This window comes from Perissodus microlepis, chromosome 3 (assembly GCF_051167445.1).
Source record: "Perissodus microlepis isolate ML-2025 ecotype Zambia chromosome 3, ASM5116744v1, whole genome shotgun sequence".
Taxonomy (NCBI): Eukaryota; Metazoa; Chordata; class Actinopteri; order Cichliformes; family Cichlidae; genus Perissodus; species Perissodus microlepis.
This window is the reverse complement of record NC_140463.1, coordinates 36,643,840-36,663,721: the sequence shown is the minus strand read 5'-3', so window position 1 is coordinate 36,663,721 and position 19,882 is coordinate 36,643,840. Positions and strand designations below refer to the sequence as shown.

At 40.9% G+C, this 19,882-nt stretch overlaps 1 protein-coding gene across 7 annotated transcripts in view; it reads left to right on the top strand.

The window, feature by feature from the left end:
• The window catches only part of LOC146391372 (adhesion G protein-coupled receptor L3), a 253,907-nt gene that overhangs the window by 87,370 nt on the left and 146,655 nt on the right, over positions 1-19,882 (top strand). For all 7 annotated transcript variants that reach the window (XM_084924260.1, XM_084924263.1, XM_084924262.1 and 4 more), the window contains exon 4: positions 6,080-6,293. In XM_084924260.1, coding sequence (XP_084780386.1) covers positions 6,080-6,293 — 214 coding nt within the window. The remainder of the gene's footprint in view (positions 1-6,079; positions 6,294-19,882) is intronic.

The window sequence follows — 19,882 nt, the reverse complement described above, 5'->3', positions numbered from 1 at the left end:
GTTTCAAAAACTTTTTTCTTTGTCCCGGAAGTTGTGTGACCGCCTCGATCGCTTCCGAGCCTCGCATTTTTCACGCTCAGCAGAAAAACGATGTTTTATTGATGCCGTTCTCTTAAGCGCTCCATCTGCGGAGTTCTTTGACAGTTCAGTTCCTGGATAATTTTGCACTCCCCCATAAAAAAAGCCTTTGAGATTTCTCCTGCCTTGGGCCATATGTAAACGTAATTTATTTGGGAGAACAATTTGCCTGAACTGTTTCTCACTTCAAGATAAATAATCCCTCATGCATTATTGAAGAAGCTATCCTTTTTTTCCCCCTTTTCTCCCAAGCAATTCACTGAAAAGCAGTCTTGTATGTGTGTGTGCGACTTATTCCAGCCCCCCAACCACTTCAACTTCATGCCCACCAGAAAATGTCATTTTTTGCAAACTAAGAAGTCGGTGTGACAGGCTCCCATTGGTCTAATCAAATAACAGGATCCAGATTCATGCGCTAATTAATCACTAGCTCTGGGGGCCGGACCCATCCAGTGATTCTCGGTGGAAAACGAGACATTTGATCTGTTGAATCAGCTCCCTCGCCATCTCCTCCCCTCTCCTCCATCTATCTTACATTAATTCAATGAAGTCAAGAGTTCATTTGAATGCAAACTCCCCCCCGCCCAGTTTAAATTGTCTGCTGCTGAAAGCGAGCCTCTTTTTAAGAATAAAATGTTAAACTCTTACATATTCATAGCCTAAACATCTTTTTCTCCCTTTTTAAAAAAAAAACAAACTAGGAACATACTTGGCTCTCTGCCAGATTCTGCCTAATTGTAGAGCACATGTTTATTGGGAAATTATCTCCCGCGTATGAGCTTGCACTCTTCAGCTGAAGCCTGCGAAATGATCTAAAACTCTCTTGTTAGGAGCCGCACATGTCCCCGACATCTGTTTTTCCAATTGATGGTGGCTCATTTGGTGGGGTTAGGGGGGGTTCATTGTAAATGCGTGTGGTGGTCGACCTTAATTGCGCCTGCCTGACATGTTTTCTTGGGAGATGAAATGGAAAACAAGCCCCCGAAGGACCCCTGTTTTGTTACGAGTGCTGACTTTTAAATGTCATCGTTCTCTGTCTGCTCTTCAGTGCCTCGCGGTTCGGGTGGGAAGGCGATGGGGTCTGGGCTCAGTGTCAGTGACCCGAGAATGAGCTTTTTAACAGCGAGATTTCTTAGCTTGCTGTCTCACTATTTGCCACTTGCAAACCCACAATCAGGAGGCCGAAGCCCCCACCCTCGGAGTGATTTTTAAAAGCTCTGCGGGGGTGCGACATTTTCCAAATGACCATTTTTCTGTCTGACCTTTCTGTTGACCTTTTTGGCGAGTAATTGCAATTTTTGAAATATTCATTTGTGAGTTAAGTCATTTGCAAGCATCGTGATTAAAAACACTGCTCGCATGAAGGCGGTGGAAGTATCCAGCCCTTTACGCTTTGCTTACCCCAAATCACTTCTTTCATATATATATATATATATATATATATATATATATATATATATATATATATATATATATATATATATATATATATATATATATATATATATGTATATATATATATATATATATATATATATATATATATATATATATATATATGTATGTATGTGTTCAGCAGAGCTCTTGTCAAAGGAATTATCCAGGGAGAATCTGCAGTGGAGAAAAGAGATCCACACTGCATATAAATACACCTCTATTAGTTGAAGAGAGGGAAAGCGAGATGAAGTGAATAGAACATGGGAGCTTAGGGTAGAGGATGGACTTTCAATAAGACTATTTCGATTTTCAATAGATCTGACAATGATGTCTGCAGGTAGACGGGGATGCGTGCAAGCAGGGCAAGATGACGGCTCTGGCACCTGAGGAATATGAGCCCTATCAATCACCGCCTCCGGGCACAAATGTAATTACACTACAGTTGTTGACTAGCTGGGTAATCTGAGACATCACTGGCCTGCTTTTACTCGCCTGCATTAGGGGATTGCTGGTGCCCATTTACGGCATCGTGTTCGCCGCTCTCTGATGTTTTTTTAATGTTTCTTTCGGGGGGGATGCTGGCATCAACTGAGCCCTTGGCTTAGCGCTGCGATGAGGTTTGAGAGAATGACTCTAAGATTTCATAGCAAATCAATGAGATCGTATTTATCGAGATTAATGCAGACTATTCAATAGGGCCTCTTTTTTTTAACTGAGGCAGCTCTCAAAGTAAGCATGCACACTTAAAAGCAGGAGGATAAATAAACAATTAATTCTTTTCAATCAAAGTCAATTACACTTTCGACATTTAGCTAAGTGCACCTGCCGTATTCATCACGTGTTATCCCCCTTGCTCTGCTGTTGTCACTTTCAAAGAAGTTTGGTGTGATCCACAGCGGTGCTTTTCAGGGGGTGGAATAAATATTCCCATTAAGAGGGAGATAATTGATGGCTTTCATCGCCACTGAATATAACAATTCCAATCTGTGATATTTCAATGGCAAGAGTGCTTTACTGTGTTGGGGCTTGAATGATTTATGAGACAAAATTAAATGACACAATAATGAGGGACTTTGTTGTTTCACCTAGCCGTGTGTCTTTGTGTTTTCTCTGTTTAGCTCCAGGGAAAGATAAAAAGTGGTACTTGGATGACTTTTTAAACTGCTAATGGTAGAGATTGTGTCCTCTTACATAAATACGGCATAATGATCTATTATGGGACATACACAGTACTGTGCAAAAGTCTCAAGCCAACCCTCATTTCTTTATATTCCACTGGGAAAATGGGAAATAGCTGCAGCAATTTGTTGGAAAGAACAGAGTTTGGACAGTTCTAACAAGCTTGAAAGTCGATATTTGGGTTGACCAACTTTAGTCTTTAAGTCAGCCTGAACTCTCTTAGGCAAGATATCTTGTAAGTTCTTCAAGAAGTCTTCGGGAATAGTTCTCCGTGCTTCTTTGGATGTTGGTTGCCTTTTTGTTCGGTTCTCTATCAAGACGATCGCAGGCTGCTTCAATAACATTGAGGTCTGGGGATGCTCGTCTATGACTGATAGCATTCATTGTGTGTTTTTCTACCAAGGCATGCTTTTGCTGCATTGGCAGTGTGGTTGTGATCATCCTCATGCTGGAAAATGCAGCCTATCAGATGCTTTCCAGATGGGATTACATGTTGGATCAAAATGTGACTGTACTTTTCATAAGTATAGACCGCTGTATATGTTGATGATGACTGTTGCCACCAATTTTCAGATGCAGCTCTCAGGTCCTCTGTCAGGTCTTTTCTGGGTTTTTTTTTCCTATTGCTTAAGGACATTTCTAGTCCAGTTTCTTCTATTTTTTTAAAGACACACTGCAATCCATGCTGAGATATTCCAAGTTTTCAGTTAATAGCTCTTTTAAAATCACCTTGTTGGTTCAAAACTACACTTTAATTCCTGTGAAACTGTGTTATCTTTGGCATTTTTCACAGACTCAACTGAATAAATTGGAACAAATGTGTTTTTGCAACAAGCTGATAGCAACAAAGTGCCTAAAGATACAATTTAAAATTCTTTGTTAAATTGTCGCTTGGGTAGACACAACACTGGTTCCTGCCTTGAGTTAGATGTGTTTTTATGCTTGAGTGATTCATAGGTCAAGATCTGGGCTGATAATGAATGAAAAAGAAACCTGGGGAACTATTGCTTAAGACTACTTTTAAATAAATCTGGCTCTGTGGAAGCAAATTAAAGAAATGAGGGGTGACCCAAGACTTTTGCACGGTACTGTATCTGCACAATGTGGATTCCATGAAAGTTCACTGTGAAAATACAGTAAATTAAGTAAATCTACTAATTTACTGTAATGCACAGTAATACAATTATATCCACAAAAATCTGGCAGGGTTCTGTATTAAGCTGTTTGATTTAGGTTATAAAGAAAGGTATCAGGTTTTGCATTATTCCACTGGCTAAAAAACATCCACCACTACATTACTTTTAAAAATGTCTTTTATTTTTAAAGTGTTCAGTGTTCATTTCATATATTTGCATTCGATGGCACGATACCATAGGGAAGACGCGAGAACAAAGTTCTGCAACAGATGGTATGGCCCCCACAGAGCCTTGATCTCAACATCAACCAATCCGTCTGAGATTACATGAAGTGTCAGCTCGACATTGTTGCGCCTAGCTGTTTTAAGATATGTAATTAAACATGATGAGCCGGTCTGACTTCAATAAAGCGGCAGTACTGGGAAGAGCTGGTAAAGAAAGAAACGAGCCGTGCACGGCAGCACAGCGCTGGACGAACTTGAATGTAACTTCCGTCAGAAAGCCGTCATTGTTAGTGCTTTGCTTTGTTTCTTGTGTGAATCACAATCAAACAATGAGATGGCTGCAAGGGTGAGGAAAAACGAGAGAGCGATGGATGAAAATTGTACACTTCACACATCTCAGACGCAGCTGTTTATTACTTAAGCATTTGCCGCTTCACACCCAAGGTGATGGATGCCATAAATATATATTTAAAACTGTGACAAAAGGTTCAGTTATCTTGGTTTGTATGCTATCACCTATTCCACGATTTTCATTAGCAAATAACACTGGTTTGTGCTTTACAGACTCTGTGATCGTGGATTTAAATAACTGTGACTGATGTGGATCGTTTCATTAATTGTCTTTTTTCAGGAGTTTTCAATTGCGTGACCTTAAAAGTAAGAATTTTTGCCATTTGAGCTTTTTAAATGGAGACTTCTTGTATCTGCAGCAGTTGCACTCGACTTGCTGATGGCGTATTTATGATATGATTGAAGGCTGCAGAGGAATGATTAAAAGGACCTTGTGGTGAGATTATTGTCACTGTTGTTGTTTCCAAGGTCAAAATGAGCTCGTGGTAAACGGACTGCACTCGCATAGCGCTCTTCTCCATTCACATTCATACATAGCTCTTTATTGTATACATACTGTCACAAACACACACGAGTGACACATTGGGGCCACGTTTGGAGTTTTAGAGATACATGTGGTATCACCCACTCTCATTTTCACATGTGGATTCCCTCCGTGTGCTTCTTTTTCTCCATCTGTCCTCCCTGATGAATGTCTGTGTTCCATGTCATCCAGCGCTGGCTTTTTCAGTTCAGACACTCGTCTGAAAGGATGTTTATAGAAATCCGTAACTGCCACAGTCCTCCTGCAGTCACTCAGGCCAATGTTTACGCTTCTCGCTCATTTTTTATTCTCACTGTAAACACAGAACTTCTCCAGACTGCTCTGCACATGCCTTGTTCGTGCGCGACTGTGAGTCTCCGCAGATGTGCGTGCGTGCTCGCGCCCGTGTCAGAGGAAAGGGAAAAAATGGCAACCTTTGGACGGCCGCCTCTCAGCCTCACTGGGGTCTCCCGGCCATTTTGGCTCTGCAGTAAACAGCGGATTTTTGCCAATTTGACTCCCATTTTTGGCTTGAGGCACAGGGCCACCTTTTGACCTCCTGCCTCTCGCCTTTGTGTTGTCTAACTGAAAGGCATTGTTTCACCTTAAAAAACAAAGAATCCGGCGCTTCTTATGATTTATAGATTTTAGTCTAGAGGGAAATTTCAACAATTTACTTGGGCCACACTCTGCTGTGGATCCTTTGCCTTTGTGTTTCTGCCTGTCTCTAATTTCTCAGTTGAGTGCCCATGTAATGAATGTTTATTTTCTCACAGCCAAAAGCAAACACCGTGTCCATTTCCTTATGTTTGATCTGTGTAGTATCTCCTACTCTCTCTTTCGACAGCTCCTGGCCTCTCCGGGGCCCCTGTGTTAGCGCTCATCCTCCCACTCCAAACAAGCAGCGTCCTAACCACCCACACTCTCTAGAAAAGGGTGGCTAACCTCTTCACCTATGCCTCTGTGTCAGACCTTTTGATTGTATTTTCCTGCAGTGGTATACACTTTTTAAAAAATGCAGGTCTGAGCTAACCACAACTGCAGGATGAAGTTGCTTTAACACTTATTTGTAGAAATATTTTCACCAGTAAGAAGAAAACGGAAATTCTCACAAACTGATGTATTTATTTATTTATTTTGTATTCTTTCAGCCTTCAGTCGAGCACCCATCCCCATGGCGGTGGTGAGGAGGGAGCTGTCGTGCGAGAGCTACCCCATTGAGCTACGATGCCCGGGCACTGACGTCATCCTGATCGAGAGCGCCAACTACGGCCGCACTGATGATAAGATCTGCGACGCAGACCCAGCACAGATGGAGAACACACGATGTTACCTTCCAGATGCATACAAGATCATGTCTCAAAGGTACGGACATAAATTTGTCTGAATTGTAGTAAATATTCTTAATCGGCTATATAATTAATATTTAAGAGTTGAAGCTGAATTAAAGCAATCAGCTTTGCTAAGAAACTTAATTTCACACTGAGGACTTAACCAGGTTAAAAAGTGATGAAGTAAAAAAAAACTGAGTACTTCCCCGTAGACACCTGTGTTAAAGGTTCCTGCTGTACAAACGAACATGTTTACAGTTTAAGATGAAAATGGTTGTAGCTAATTTTCCCTTTCATAGCTGCATTTTATTTTCTACGAGGCTTAAAATGTACATTAAGGGCTGACAGGTAAATGCAAACACAGGTGGCTATAGATGGTTCTGCCTGTTAGTTTTTAGGTCAGGAGAGCCAAGTAACTGGACTACATTTCTTCATGGGTGTTGGTTCTGTTTGGAGAACCAACCATTTTAAATGCTGTTATGTGACAAATAAAGTGGGAAGTCTGAGAAGTCACATTTGCTGAGTGAAAATCTAGCATCTTATTTGTATGTTTCTTAACACTAATTAGATCCTATTAGTGTCTATGTAATTAATCTATAAAGTGTATGGATGCAGCTTGCTAGCAAAGCTAACTGTTAGTGGTAGCTAAGTGGTAGCGTTAGCTTAGCTAGCAGGCTAACTCTACTTAGCTTTTTTTTGTCTAAAAGTGGTCACATCTGTCCACAGAAACTTTTATAGCAATGGTCATAAATCTAACGCTGAGTATTCATAATGCTAGAAGACAAAATCATAGATAATTTGGAGGCTACATCTATATTTTATATACAGTCTATGGAAGCTACAGCTACATGTAGCTACAGCTACATGAAGCTACATGACTCAGCGGGAGCTGATATAAATAACCTAAAACCGCTTTCCCACTGGAAGCTTATTAGCCTACTTTGCTAGCTTTCACTTCATTGTGGGTTACAAACTTAACCGTGCAGTGTGTTCTCCAAAGTCTACTAAACAGGAAGTAGTCAAAACCGTACATACTTAGCTTTACAACGAAATTACAAGATCCAAAAACCCTCCTACACCGTTTCCAAGAATTGTGGTGAAAAAGGGTCATAATGACGATTGAAAAATATGCATAATAGATGCAGTATAGTTATGTTTTTTCTATCCTTGGATGAAAAAGAGAATTTAAAACACATTCCCAGTCTATTTTCTTTCTTTTATGCAGCATCGCTAAAAGAAATCCAGGGCCACGATGCAAGGTCTTTTTATATGCACTCATTTTAAAGGTGCATTGTTGACCACAGCAGATGATGATAATAATAATAATGATAGGTTGTTTGGGCTCCCATTCAGAAGACTAGCTTGAGACTATTTGCATGCATGAATATGTACGTGTTCACACACAGGCATGCTCAGAGGAAACAAATTGCTTTTTGCTGTTAAATAATTGCCATATCTTGAAAACATAATCAACCAGTCTTGTGTTAATGAGAAATACTTTAATTCACACCTGAGGATTGCTGATATTTAATAAAAAATTAAAAATGTCTTCTTTTTGAAACATGTTTTCTTAAAAGAGTAGCTTTTTTTAATATATTTTACTTACTCCCAAGAATATACACACTCTATTTCAATACTATTTCGGTCTGGTGTGGGACCAGCCCTTGAGATTTGTTAAAAGTATAAAACAGAGCTCCAAGTTAACAAAGCCACAAAATAAATGCAGAGCAGATTATTAGGGTAGGGTATAGTGCATGCACTTTTCTCTATTATGGATTAATTTGACTGAGAAAACCAGTGAGCCACAAGCAGCATTAACCACAAACCTCACCATACCTGGCTGCTAATCTGTGCCAGCCATAAATGTAAACTGACACAAATCAATGATCATTACAAATAATATGAACAGGTTATTTTTTAAACCAGAAGAAACATGTGTGATGAGTTTCACTGCCAGAAGTGAGCTTTGTTTTCAGAGTTATGAGCCTGTTGTGCAGAAACCGGGACATGGAGGCCTATTTGTCAGGCCAGAGAGCGAGGATGCTCTTACTGTACTTCGGCTTTTTGCGTGTAATAGATTGCTAACATTAAGGCAATATATAAACAAGTTTTCAGTGTTTTAAGCAAGTTGTATGAAAGCAGTGAACGGGGAGCTTAGGGAGAGTGCAGAGTGAATATACATATAGTCATTCTTTGGTGTGTTGTTGACTTACTGCAGCACTTAAGAGCAGAATAAAAACTCCTATCTGCTATCATTCTAAGCATGGTTTCCTTTGCCTTTGAGGTCAAAACACCCTTGAGCACTCAGAAGCGATGGACTTTATCTAAATTGCTGCTCTGCATTAACTTTGTCTGCCTCATTTTATTTCCAAAGCTGAATGTATGTTCACCTCTACTTATTTCCAGAGCTTTAGTTCCAGATTGGTCACGGCCCCTTGAGAATACTAATGGACTTTTGGGCTTTATCAAACTATTGCTCTTTGCTTTTTAGTTTGGTAACACAGAGTTCAGATAATCAGCTGTGTGAAAAGCAGCCGATGCTAAAACGAGGTAGTTTGAAACATGTTGTCAGATAATTGATGCACCCTGTAGCTCCTTTGTTCTCCGAGCCGCCCACTCAGACGAAAATCCCTGCAGGAATGAATCAACGGGTCCTGCAACTGTCAAGAACACAAAACTAGCATAAAGTAGCAGGGACAAGTGTGTCTTTTTAGCATCTCATTTCTACCGGGGGTGTCTCAATGATGCTTAAAGGGAACTACAACCTGATTCAGAGCCAGGGCACTTTGTCTTGGGAGAGGAAGCTGCTGAGTGGATGAAAGGTGTGGGTAGCATGAATTGGAACTGGGAGGGAGAGTGGCAAAGAAGGGACGTGGTCGTGGCTTTAGTGACACAGCTAGGCATTAGCATGCGGGGGTTAGCACAACAAATGAACGGCCACCTCCGACTATTTCATTGTCGAGCTGTCACAGGCGTTGCTAGGCACCTGCGGCTAAGCTCATTGGGGTTAAAAAGGAAAATGAGCCTGAAACAGGAACAAGCAGTTAGAATAGACAAAGATAAGGCCAAATCCAGGACAGGGAGATTATGGATATTCATGTCTTTTTATTTTTTAGTTGACTAACTAAAAGACGTTCCTTCTTCACCTCATACTTTCCTGTCTCTGTCCATAGCCTAATCACTGGAAACAATCCAAACAAGGTAATAGTCTGATTAGAGCATTTACATGGTCTCCAGTAACCTGATTTCCCCCTGATTGTGGCTTTCATGAGGTATTTGATTACCGAGCTAATTTGTTAGGCTACAAAAACACACATAATACAGAAGTTGGCTGGATTAAAAATATATTCTTTTTAAAGAACCACGAATGAAACATTTGTGTTGAACGGCACTTCTTTTAACGTAATAACTGACTAGTAGTGCTGAAAGTGTCTTACTCTAATCGTAGTGTACGTCTGTTCGCCAACTCCTCCTAGATAACTTAATCAATCTGAATGAAATTTACAACATACACATCTGTATAACTTTTGGGAATAATTTTTAAAACACTCAAGTCCTTAAATTATATATATTGTGCTTGGCAGCTGATCTCAAACAGCTACATAACGTATACGTTACGGATACGCTTATACGGATATTTCGTGTACGTTACACGTACATTGTTGTTTCTGGATTCATTTTTATAAACGATTAAATATGTCATGCATGTCTTTTAAATATATGTTTGGCAAACAATGACACTATTAGTGCCTGTGGCTGGTTATTGGCTTATTGTCTTATACCATGAATATGTAGCTTGCAAAGAAAAAGAAGACGAAATATAAGCATCAAAAAGAATAACATAATAAAATAACATACAGGTCTGTGTTATAATACACGAGCGAAGCAAACATATGCAACAGGCCTGTCAAAAACAGCCCTACAGTCAGTAAAATAGGTTATTGGTTAAACTCCAACAGATAAACTAACGAATATCTGACTTCCTGCGTAACCTTTCTGCTAAACCCCACAGATATGTTCTCATTCTGAAGTATGGCAGACACTGTTTAGACTTCAGCCAGAGTGATGCAATCTATAAGGCATCTTGCAAATATGGACAGTATTTAATATAAATGGTATTCCCTAAAGCTGCAGTTGTGGTCCTCAAGAACAGCGGGGATCAACACTCACAGCTTGGTGCTGACAAGACCAACTGTGAAGCTTACTCTGACTCACTTAGAGCTGACTTGAGTTTGTTCTGTGTAGAAATGACCACCATCTGTCAGTAATTCAAAGTCTTTGTTACATTTTTAGAGTATATAACACTTCCTCAAATGCTTTGAGCAAATGGTGAAAGGAGACATATTGGCTTTTTCTTTTATTATCATGTATATACTGTTAAAGTCCTGGACGCTCATAGGAAACATGGCCAAAGTTGCAAATAATAAGACCAATGTCAGGAACCTGTGAAGCAAAAACTTCTCTAAATGATCTGTCTTAGATAGTTTTCCCTACTTTTGCAACTAAAATGTCAAAGGGAGGCGATACCCATGAAATGGTCATCACAAACACAGCATTCCCTCCTATTTGTTTTTCAGACCTTCTGTTTAAAAAATGGGAATGGGCTTTAATAAAAGGTGAAAGAGTAGTAGAGTCCAAGAATAAAAATATAGACCTAGAAACGAGCACAGGGACACTTCCTAAAAAAAAATAAATCTTGATGTACAGTACTGTGCAAAAGTCTAAATTCTTTATACTTTGCTTCCGAGACTTGAGCAATAGTTCTGCAGGCCTTTCAAAGTTTCCCTTTGAACATTAGCTCATTTCAGTGCAGTCCTTTTAACTGCAATGGTCTCAGAGGAACGGTGGCTGTCAAGAAGCTTAAGGAAGGGAAGGAAGGGAAACGGTGGGGGGGGAAAAAGCTGAGGTATGCCAAATTACTGAAAATCAATGGCAACAGGTCTTATGGACTGCAGAATTCATTGGACATTTTTTGGAAAGTTTTGCATTTTGGAATCATGTCAAAATTAGAATTGAGTTATGAACGCAGAAAAATACTGTCAGATTTTTGATGTTTCATCTGGAGTGTGACTGATCGGCAGTGGCTTGGTTTTCCAGTATGACGACGATTCCAAACACACTGCCAGTGCAGTAAAAGCATACCTGGATAGAAAACATACAGTCAATGGAAAGATACTAGAGAAACTAGGTGATCAAAGTTTATTTTCTTTCCTGAAGTTTGATTAAATTTCCTGCATGCATAAAATGCTGATGAATGATAGTTTTATGTTGCCGCTGTTAAAACTGCGGACTGTTGAAACAAGTGTAGGCGGCTGACTAAGGGGAAAAAACGTTGACTAACCTAATCTCTCAATTTAACTTGAAGAAGTGGTTTTAGTAACACAGTTACCTTAATCTGGTTAAAAACTAATTGGCATACTCGTGAATGGTCTCATGCTATTTTCCTCTTGTGGTACTCGGCACTCTTTTTATCCCACTATGGCCTGTGTACCACCTGCCTCTCCTGCTGGCACCAGTTAAGTCGTGGTGACCGGCGAGCCCTGTTGTTAGCATTCACGTAGCGTCTGAAGATGAGCCACGCTGCTGCAGGCTTAGTCTGTGTGCCAGGCTTGCGTCCATCGCTGGTAAAAGTGCAGCCATGTCACTGGCTCGCTTGCGCTGTCAACACACATTTAGCCAGCTCAGCCCTCCTCCACCCGCCTCACCAACCACTAAGAAGAGCCCCATTGTTATTCAGCTATCAAACCCAAACTCTACCTGCTTCAGTTTAGCCCACTTATAAAGCCATATAAAAGAGCTACTTTGGTAAGGTGTTTGGTTCCATTACAGTCTTTTAAGCGAGAGCTAATAGCACTCTGTATGTGAGTGATAGCGCGTCACTGAGCTCGCGAGCGCTGTAATGCATCTTGAAATGAAGGTTGTCTCGCACCATCCTGTGACAGGGTGAAATGAATGGGTCTCTTTCATTAGCTATTCCCCCCCTTTTGTGCTTTGAACACTGCGGATGTGCAGAATCCATAGCCTCTGGATAAACATGTCACTTATAGGTGGTGCTGTGCTGAAAGCTAGATGGAGGCTAATGATACTGTAATTGAAACATGGTACCGAGCTTTAATTTAGCACAATTTGACACCATTTGCATAGTGTGTGCACACACGCCACAGCCTGTGATTTTTTTTGCAATCATCGCCATTCCCCCGTGGGACACTTTCACAGGCGATTCTCTGCAGCTGAGGTATCTGTTGAATCTGCCCTCTTTCAAACACGTGTATACATCTAGTGCCACTACCCTGTGTGAAATCGCTGGAGAGGCTGGCCACTTGTGCTATCAAACAAGACTGACCCTTTTCTCATCAGAGCCCCAGTGTCTCTGTCTCTCTGTCTCTCTCTCCACCCTTTTTTTTGGTGTGTTCCCCTTTTCTTTTCCCGAAGGCGGTGTGGCCTTCACGGCAAGTAATTACAGGCTATATCAAAGCTATATATCACCTTATATCTCAGTAGACCTCAGCAGCCACCTTAAGGGACAGCTGATAGCATTGTGGCAGGCTTGTGTATGACCCCTGAAGGAGAAAAGCAGGTCAGGATGGAGCAACTCCCTCCCTTTCAACACATACACATCTAAACACCTACATGTTCTGATCTGTTTTTGGTCTTTTTTCTTCCATATGCACTTTATTTCTTTTCTGTAGCCTCCCTGGGATCCTTCGCACCACTGCGCAGTCACACTTGTCATTTTACAGAACAAAAAAACGGAAGAACGAAATGTATTTTTGACATGGAGCGTGTTGTGTTTGGTCCAGATGACACTAACGATGAAGGTTAATAGATGTCACAGCGTGATAAGTCCCGCGAGGAACAGCAAAACTAAATTAACACAACCTGTGATTTCACCCCGCCGGGCCGCATGACAGCTGACATTTGACAAATTTCATGTTAATGACGTGCACGAGGAAAACAAACAATCCCAGCGCACTTGGATGGGAATGCGTGAGACAAATGACGGCTGGAACCTCGTGCTGACCGAGGGACAAGTGTGATTAAGGGATAAGGAGCGGAAAGCAGATGGGAGGATCCTCTTGCCTTTGACGATGATCTTCCCCATACGTAGCAGTTCTCATTATCCTTCTCCTGTGACCTTATTTCAGCGTTGGAGGATTTGATGAGATATTTGTTTGAGAAGGAGAGTGGGATTAACTGAAGAATCGGCTTCCGGAGGATATTAGGGACGTATGATTTATTGGAAGAAAACACGTAGTCTTTGGCAAATGGGCCGTGCGTGGGACTCAAAGTGCAAACGCTGAGAAGAAACACGCTGACGCCTTTTTTCCTTCATAAGGCTTTAAAAGTAACAGTTCCTGTTAACTGATTTAGCTTAACGTCAGATTAAAGAACCAGTATTCTTCACTGACCAAATGAGGATTAGTTATTCAGGCTAAGTGGTTGTGATATTTACAAAACACAGACCTAGCACCTGTAATTCCTAATAGCTTAAAAAACAAGCACATCTGTGCTGATATCCCCTCAGCAAAGAGGGTGGCAACTGCAGTATCTGCCTCATAACCCTTCGCATTGTTTTTGATTTTATCCTTATGTGCTTCAATACTTTGATCATCACAGCTGTTTGTCAAAAAGGAAATAATTAGAAACAGAGAGTTGTGCAAAAGTATTGAGCCAGCCCTCAGGAGCTGGGCTTGTTGAAATTTTTTAAACTGGTCTTAAGCAGAGTTCTCCAGGCTTTCTGAAGATCTTTCAACGTTTTTCTTTGAACATTGGCTGCTATTAACTTGAAAACTTGGCTTGTCCATGGTGTGGAGTCTCTTGCTGAAGATTGCTGAAAAAACTGACGAGATGTACCTGCAGCAGATGAACAGTGGAAATAATGTCTTTACGAAATAGGAAAAAAACAATCCAGCAAAGAGCTAACACAAGGCCTGCGATATGCATCTGGCCTTTCGGTTGATCTACTGTTCGTCGAAGCCTCAACAGAAATGGTCTCAGTGAAAAGGGTGGCTGTCAACAAGCCAAATACCTGAAGTGAGTGACTACAGTCATTTGAAAAACATGGGTGAAGCTGTGTCATGGTTTGGGGTTGGATTTCAGCCAGTGGGACTGGGGATCCTTTCAAAACTGACATTATGGACACAGAAAAGTACCATCTGATCTTGAGCCACAGTCCAATACAATCTGGGAGGTGTCTGATTGGCTGTGGCTTTATTTTTCAGTATGACAATGATCCTAAACACACTGCCAACGCAGTAAAAGTATACCTGGATAGAAAAACATACAATGAAATACTCGCCAGAGCCTGAACCTCAACATTACTGAAGCAGCGTGGGATCATCGCGATAGAGAACAGAACAAAGGACAGCCAGCATTGGGAAAAAAAGAGCTTTGAATATCCTTCAAGAAGTCTGGAGAAATATTACTTAAAGAAATGACAAGAAAGCTTGACTAATAGGTTTCATTCTCTGGTAAAGAATCAAGGTCGTCAAACTAAATATTGACTTTGAAGCTTCTTACAATGGTCCAAATTCTGTTTCTCCTCATATACTGTATTTCCATGTATGTTTGCATATATTTTAATAAGTCTAGGTAACTAATTTCCATTATCGTAACAAAATAAATCAACTGTATGTCAACAGGTCAAGTCTTCTGGCTGTCTACATCTACTTACAGTAAATGTCTCCTTATACTTACATCCCTGAAAGTACAAAAAACAAAAGTAGCAAAAAACCCAGCATGATGTCAGTATTTAATTTCACTCAGTCCATGCTGTTTATGTACAGCTCTCCCTGTGAAACAGCTTTACAGTGTCTTCCGTAACTCTCGATGTGATGATCATGATCTGAGCCTGGACCGAGCCTAACATTTTTATCAGAAAACCCTGCATGACAAACGGCAGGTGTAAGCTTTCAGAATGAGCTGATGAAAGATTAAATCAAGTTGCATTATAAGAAATCTAAGATTGGGTGATTTTGGCCCTGGGCCAAAAACTAGAGAGTGAAGATATCTCTGATGAAAGTGCAACGCTCAAAGAAAGCAGAAAAGCAAGCAAAATTACACGGCACAAGTAGCTTTAAGTATTTATGAAGCTTTAATATAACAGACAGCTGCTGCTGGCATCGAGAGCGATTATAATGGCGAGCAGATGTGAGCGTAATACAGTCATTGTTCAGGCATGACTTTAAAGCCGTACCACAAGTGGCCCGTGTTGTTTAAAATCAGGGTTTGCATAAACATTTAACTCCCGAAACAAAGAGCTGTCAGATGACTTAATACATTTACATTTGCATTAATGTCAGAATATCACCCAGGTGTTCCTCGCTTGCTAAGTTCAATCAGGCAGATTCAATAAGAAAGAAGCACTGTAGCACTTTGTTATATGTACATACATATATAGATCCACTACCTTTATTGATCTGATTCCCAACGGGCCACTCACATAAGAAATAGGTTTATATATATTTTAATAGATTGCATCGAGGCGATATTTGGCGTTGTTCATTCTCAACTACAAGTGTTCTCCGCCAGCTTTTCTCTGTTTATGCAGGAGTCATTGGTTTGTCTTGCTTACTCTTGGTTGGAGGCTGTTTTTTCCATGATACAATTATGTGTTGAGCACCTGACAATTACAGAACAAAAACATGACCGATGAGCACAGCGGGAGACAACTGCCTGTTGTAATAGCGTGAACAAATAGAGAATGGTGGGAGGTTTTTTTTTTTTTCTTTGCAGCCGGCGTTAATATGCAAAAAGGGTATTAATAAAAGCTCTGACAGAAAGGGAAGATAAAGATTCCATTTTACTGTAAACCAAACATGCGACGCAGTAAACGCATTCAGAACTTCTTTGGATTACTGCAGGAATTCAAACCGCCTTTCCATCTGTGCTTGTTTGCCGCCTGCCCCGGCGTAACCCTTTTTTCATGGAGAGTTTTTAAATCAAAGAGCTTTATTTCTTCCACTTTCTATTCTTTTCCCGCATTGGATGACATCACCTGACATTCATTATCCTGTCTCATTTTTCAGCCTTCCTGCCTCCGAACCCCACTCCAATCGTCTTTGGTAAGAACCTGCCGCATTCAATTTTGGCCAATTAGTTGCAATAAATTTCAAGCTGGCGGCCTTTTGAGTAAGCCCGGGTCTCCCAGACGTGGCGATACGAGACTCTGTGGTGATTAGATGGAAAAGGAAGCCTGCGTGGGGAAAAAAAAAAATGTTTAAGAGTATCTCCCTACACGGAGAAAATTGGTAACTCTCAGGAGATGGAGATAAAAGAGCAGATTGACACGACCAAGCCAGTGGTTTGAATCTACCGTAACCGTGTCCGCTTGGATTCCAAGATGAATACCCCATAGACTTTATTATGCCCCTACAAGCTTTGCCAGGAGAATCCAGAACTTTGGAAGTTTTCAGCAATGTTTTTCTTTTTTTATTATTCTTTGCCCCACAGGAAGCCTGGAAGCTGGAGCTGGGTTCTATCAGATTAATAGCTATCACAGTGGTGCCTCACTAAACATGGGGTTTTATAATGTGTTAAAAAAAGTGGAAGTGGGAGGCTTTGGTCCATTTGTCAACGAGGGGAGTGAGTTTCATTTGGACGAGTCCAAACAGTAAAGAAAGGGCTAATTCAGGCAGGAGCAGGTGCTTAGTCAGAGTGGAGGGAGCCGACTCGGCTTTTTCCTTCCCCCTATCTGATGTTTGCTCCTCGCTGCGCTCCACCATTTTTTTATCACTTTTTTTTCTCTTTTTGGTATTCCTTTTTTTTTTTAATTGGCAGTTGGGAGTAGCCAACACATTTGATGTCTACAGCACCATCTCTTCGTTTTGCCCTAAAGAGCTGGATCCGTTTATTTTTCCTCCAACATAGTGAGGGCATGCAACTTTAACTGACCTTTAATAACTTTGCTGGGTATTCTTCATCTCTCTCCCCCAAGATAAAAACAACATCCTTTGATGCTGATTCTGGGATGAATTTGAGAGCTTCTTGCAGCTCTTTCATCCCATCAGTTTATCATTTTTGCAATTTAAAAACTTTGATATGATGACAGTTTTTTAGATTAGTGTGTCCAAATCTTAAAATATGATTTGTGTAAAACTACTAAAATGGATAACATTGATTATCCTATTACAATGCAGAGATTTGCTGGAAAACCTTGGGCCCTGGGTTTCCTATGAACGTTACTTACCCACCTAAACATTGCTGCACACTATGCCTACCCCCAATGCACAATGGCACCACTCAACAGCACTGGCCTCCCCCCTGGTAAAATAATGGATGGGATGGAGTCCAAAACGTTTACTCACCTCTGAATTCTCCAGATCCCATTCTTTAGAAAGTGCCAGAACAAGCCCGAGCCATGCAGGCCCCAACCCGCAACACACCGGACCCAAAGGATTGACTCCAGTTACACATGAAACTTAATGGTATTAAATCAGTAAATGATGGCGGAGGAGAAAATTTTAAAGAAGACAGTTTAGGATGAAGTACTTTGTAACCTAGCAACAGTAAGGGCTGAAAATGAGGTCATGGGTGCTTCCGGGAGGAAAAAAAAAAGAAATCCAAAAATGCCGCCTATGGACACGGACCGTTATTTTGCGAGAATTACACATGATTGTTTTTTTAGAGCTTGGGACATCCTAAGGAACTCAGTATAACACTAAGCCACTTTAAAAAATCTTTTTCTCCCGTCTCTGTGAACTGTTTTCCCAGCAGTCCTGCCTCTATATCCAAATCCAAAAAACCCTGGGTTATGAGGGGCAACAGCTGCGTGAGTCATCACCATCCTTTCAACTAGTCTGACAAAGGGGGAAAAAAAAGAAAAAATAGCATTGCGCTTCTAATTATCCCCCTTCGCTTCCACCCCCCAAAAAATGAATTGCAGTATAATTTTATACAGCAGTATTGTAATTGTAATAGTTTTGATTAAATTTGATAGGGGTGAGCAGACAGTTTATCATTTAAGAACAAAAATAAACAGCTCGGCTCTGTGTAGTCATGTAAACAGGATTATTGCGGGAAATTGTCAGTTTATGCAATCATATAAACAGCCTAAACAAACTGAGTCTGTTGGCAGTGGCGATGATACTGGTGCATATAAAAGTAAGCGTATCTAATTGAATGCAGCCTTATTAATCACTTAAGTGAAACAAAAGCGAGCCTCGATGTGATGCGGGACATAATTCATTTATATTTTACCACAGAGTCGGGAGGCTCGTTACCTGCCCTCAGTCTCGCGCACTCGCACGCTGTCGCCGTGAACTTCCAGGGCAACAACTTCGTTTTCACACACTGTGTTTGTGACAGAGCTGTTTAAAATGTGATGGTCGTGATTAATCACTACATTCTTTTATTTTTTTTATATTCCACTTCATCTGTCCCTTTGGTAAATTAATCAGAATAACAGCTGCATTAAGAAACACCCTCCCTGCACAGGGTCTAGAGCTGTTCGTCGTGATTATGTTGCGATACGTCCCTTCAGGCCAGCTCTCGGTGTTGGTTAAACCGATTCGCCTCACCAAAACTTTGACACTACTGAGCTTTTGATGAACAGGTGTTTATCACTGGTGCGGGGCTTTCATAAATGTAAATGTCACTGACATTTAGATGTAAACTCCCCAACCTTTTTGAGTTCAGTATAATCACATTAATCGCGCATCTCTGTCTATCTTCTTGCTTTTCCATGCAGTGACCTTCAGTGTTCATCGAAAAAACTTTGATAAATGATATTTCTCTCTTTGATTAGGTTTGATTTTTTTGGTTGCTTTTGATGGCTTTTGCTGTGCTTTCAAGAATTACCTTCACTTTGGTCATGAGAGGTCACAGCTTTCTCTTTTTCCTCTAATGTAGTACAAATCTGCCAGCTTTTGTCATGCACATTTAAAGAGTGAACTTAAACATTTACACACTTGTCCTTGGAAACTGTTTGAGGAAAATCAGGCTGGGTTATATTCCTTTTCACATGTGGCACACAGGAAGAAACGGTCCTCTTCAGAAGGGTGAAAATAGCTTGGTGAAGGAGCTGCGTGCAGGAGTCGGTGAATGCTCCTTGCTATTAGCTGAGCTATTCTCACATAGGTGCAATCTGACGTCCCGTGTACTTTGTACCGACTGTGTTGGAGAATTGCGTTCTCACATGTACCTCTCTCAGGTAAGTTTCATAGAAGTTCAGGATTGCGCCGCATGTGTGAAAATAGCTTATGTGGATGTTTGTCACTTGGCATAATCGCCATTTGACATTGCTGAAAGGTCAGCCATCTTTGTGAGTTTAGGTTGTGAGCTGAGGTACTGAGGACGGCTCAAACTGCTCGGCCGAGAAGTCTTCAGGTCGCTGCTCAGCACGGCATTACAAGATACTCTTCCCGCCTTAATCCTACTATCTCACTACCTCTCAGCCCGTTTCCCTGTCCTCTCAATTACTCTTTGATTTTAAGTCCCTGTTTGACTCCATAGAATTTCTCTTCGTCTTAAGCTTCTTTTTTAAAAATTTGCTCAAAGGTGCTATTTATAATCCGAATCTGCAAAATCTACCAAAAAAATCTCTCCGGTGGATGAAGATGTTTTATCAGAAAGTTGTACTGTAGTGGTCCAGTGGTTACAGCTGTCACCTCTTGGTAAGAGGGT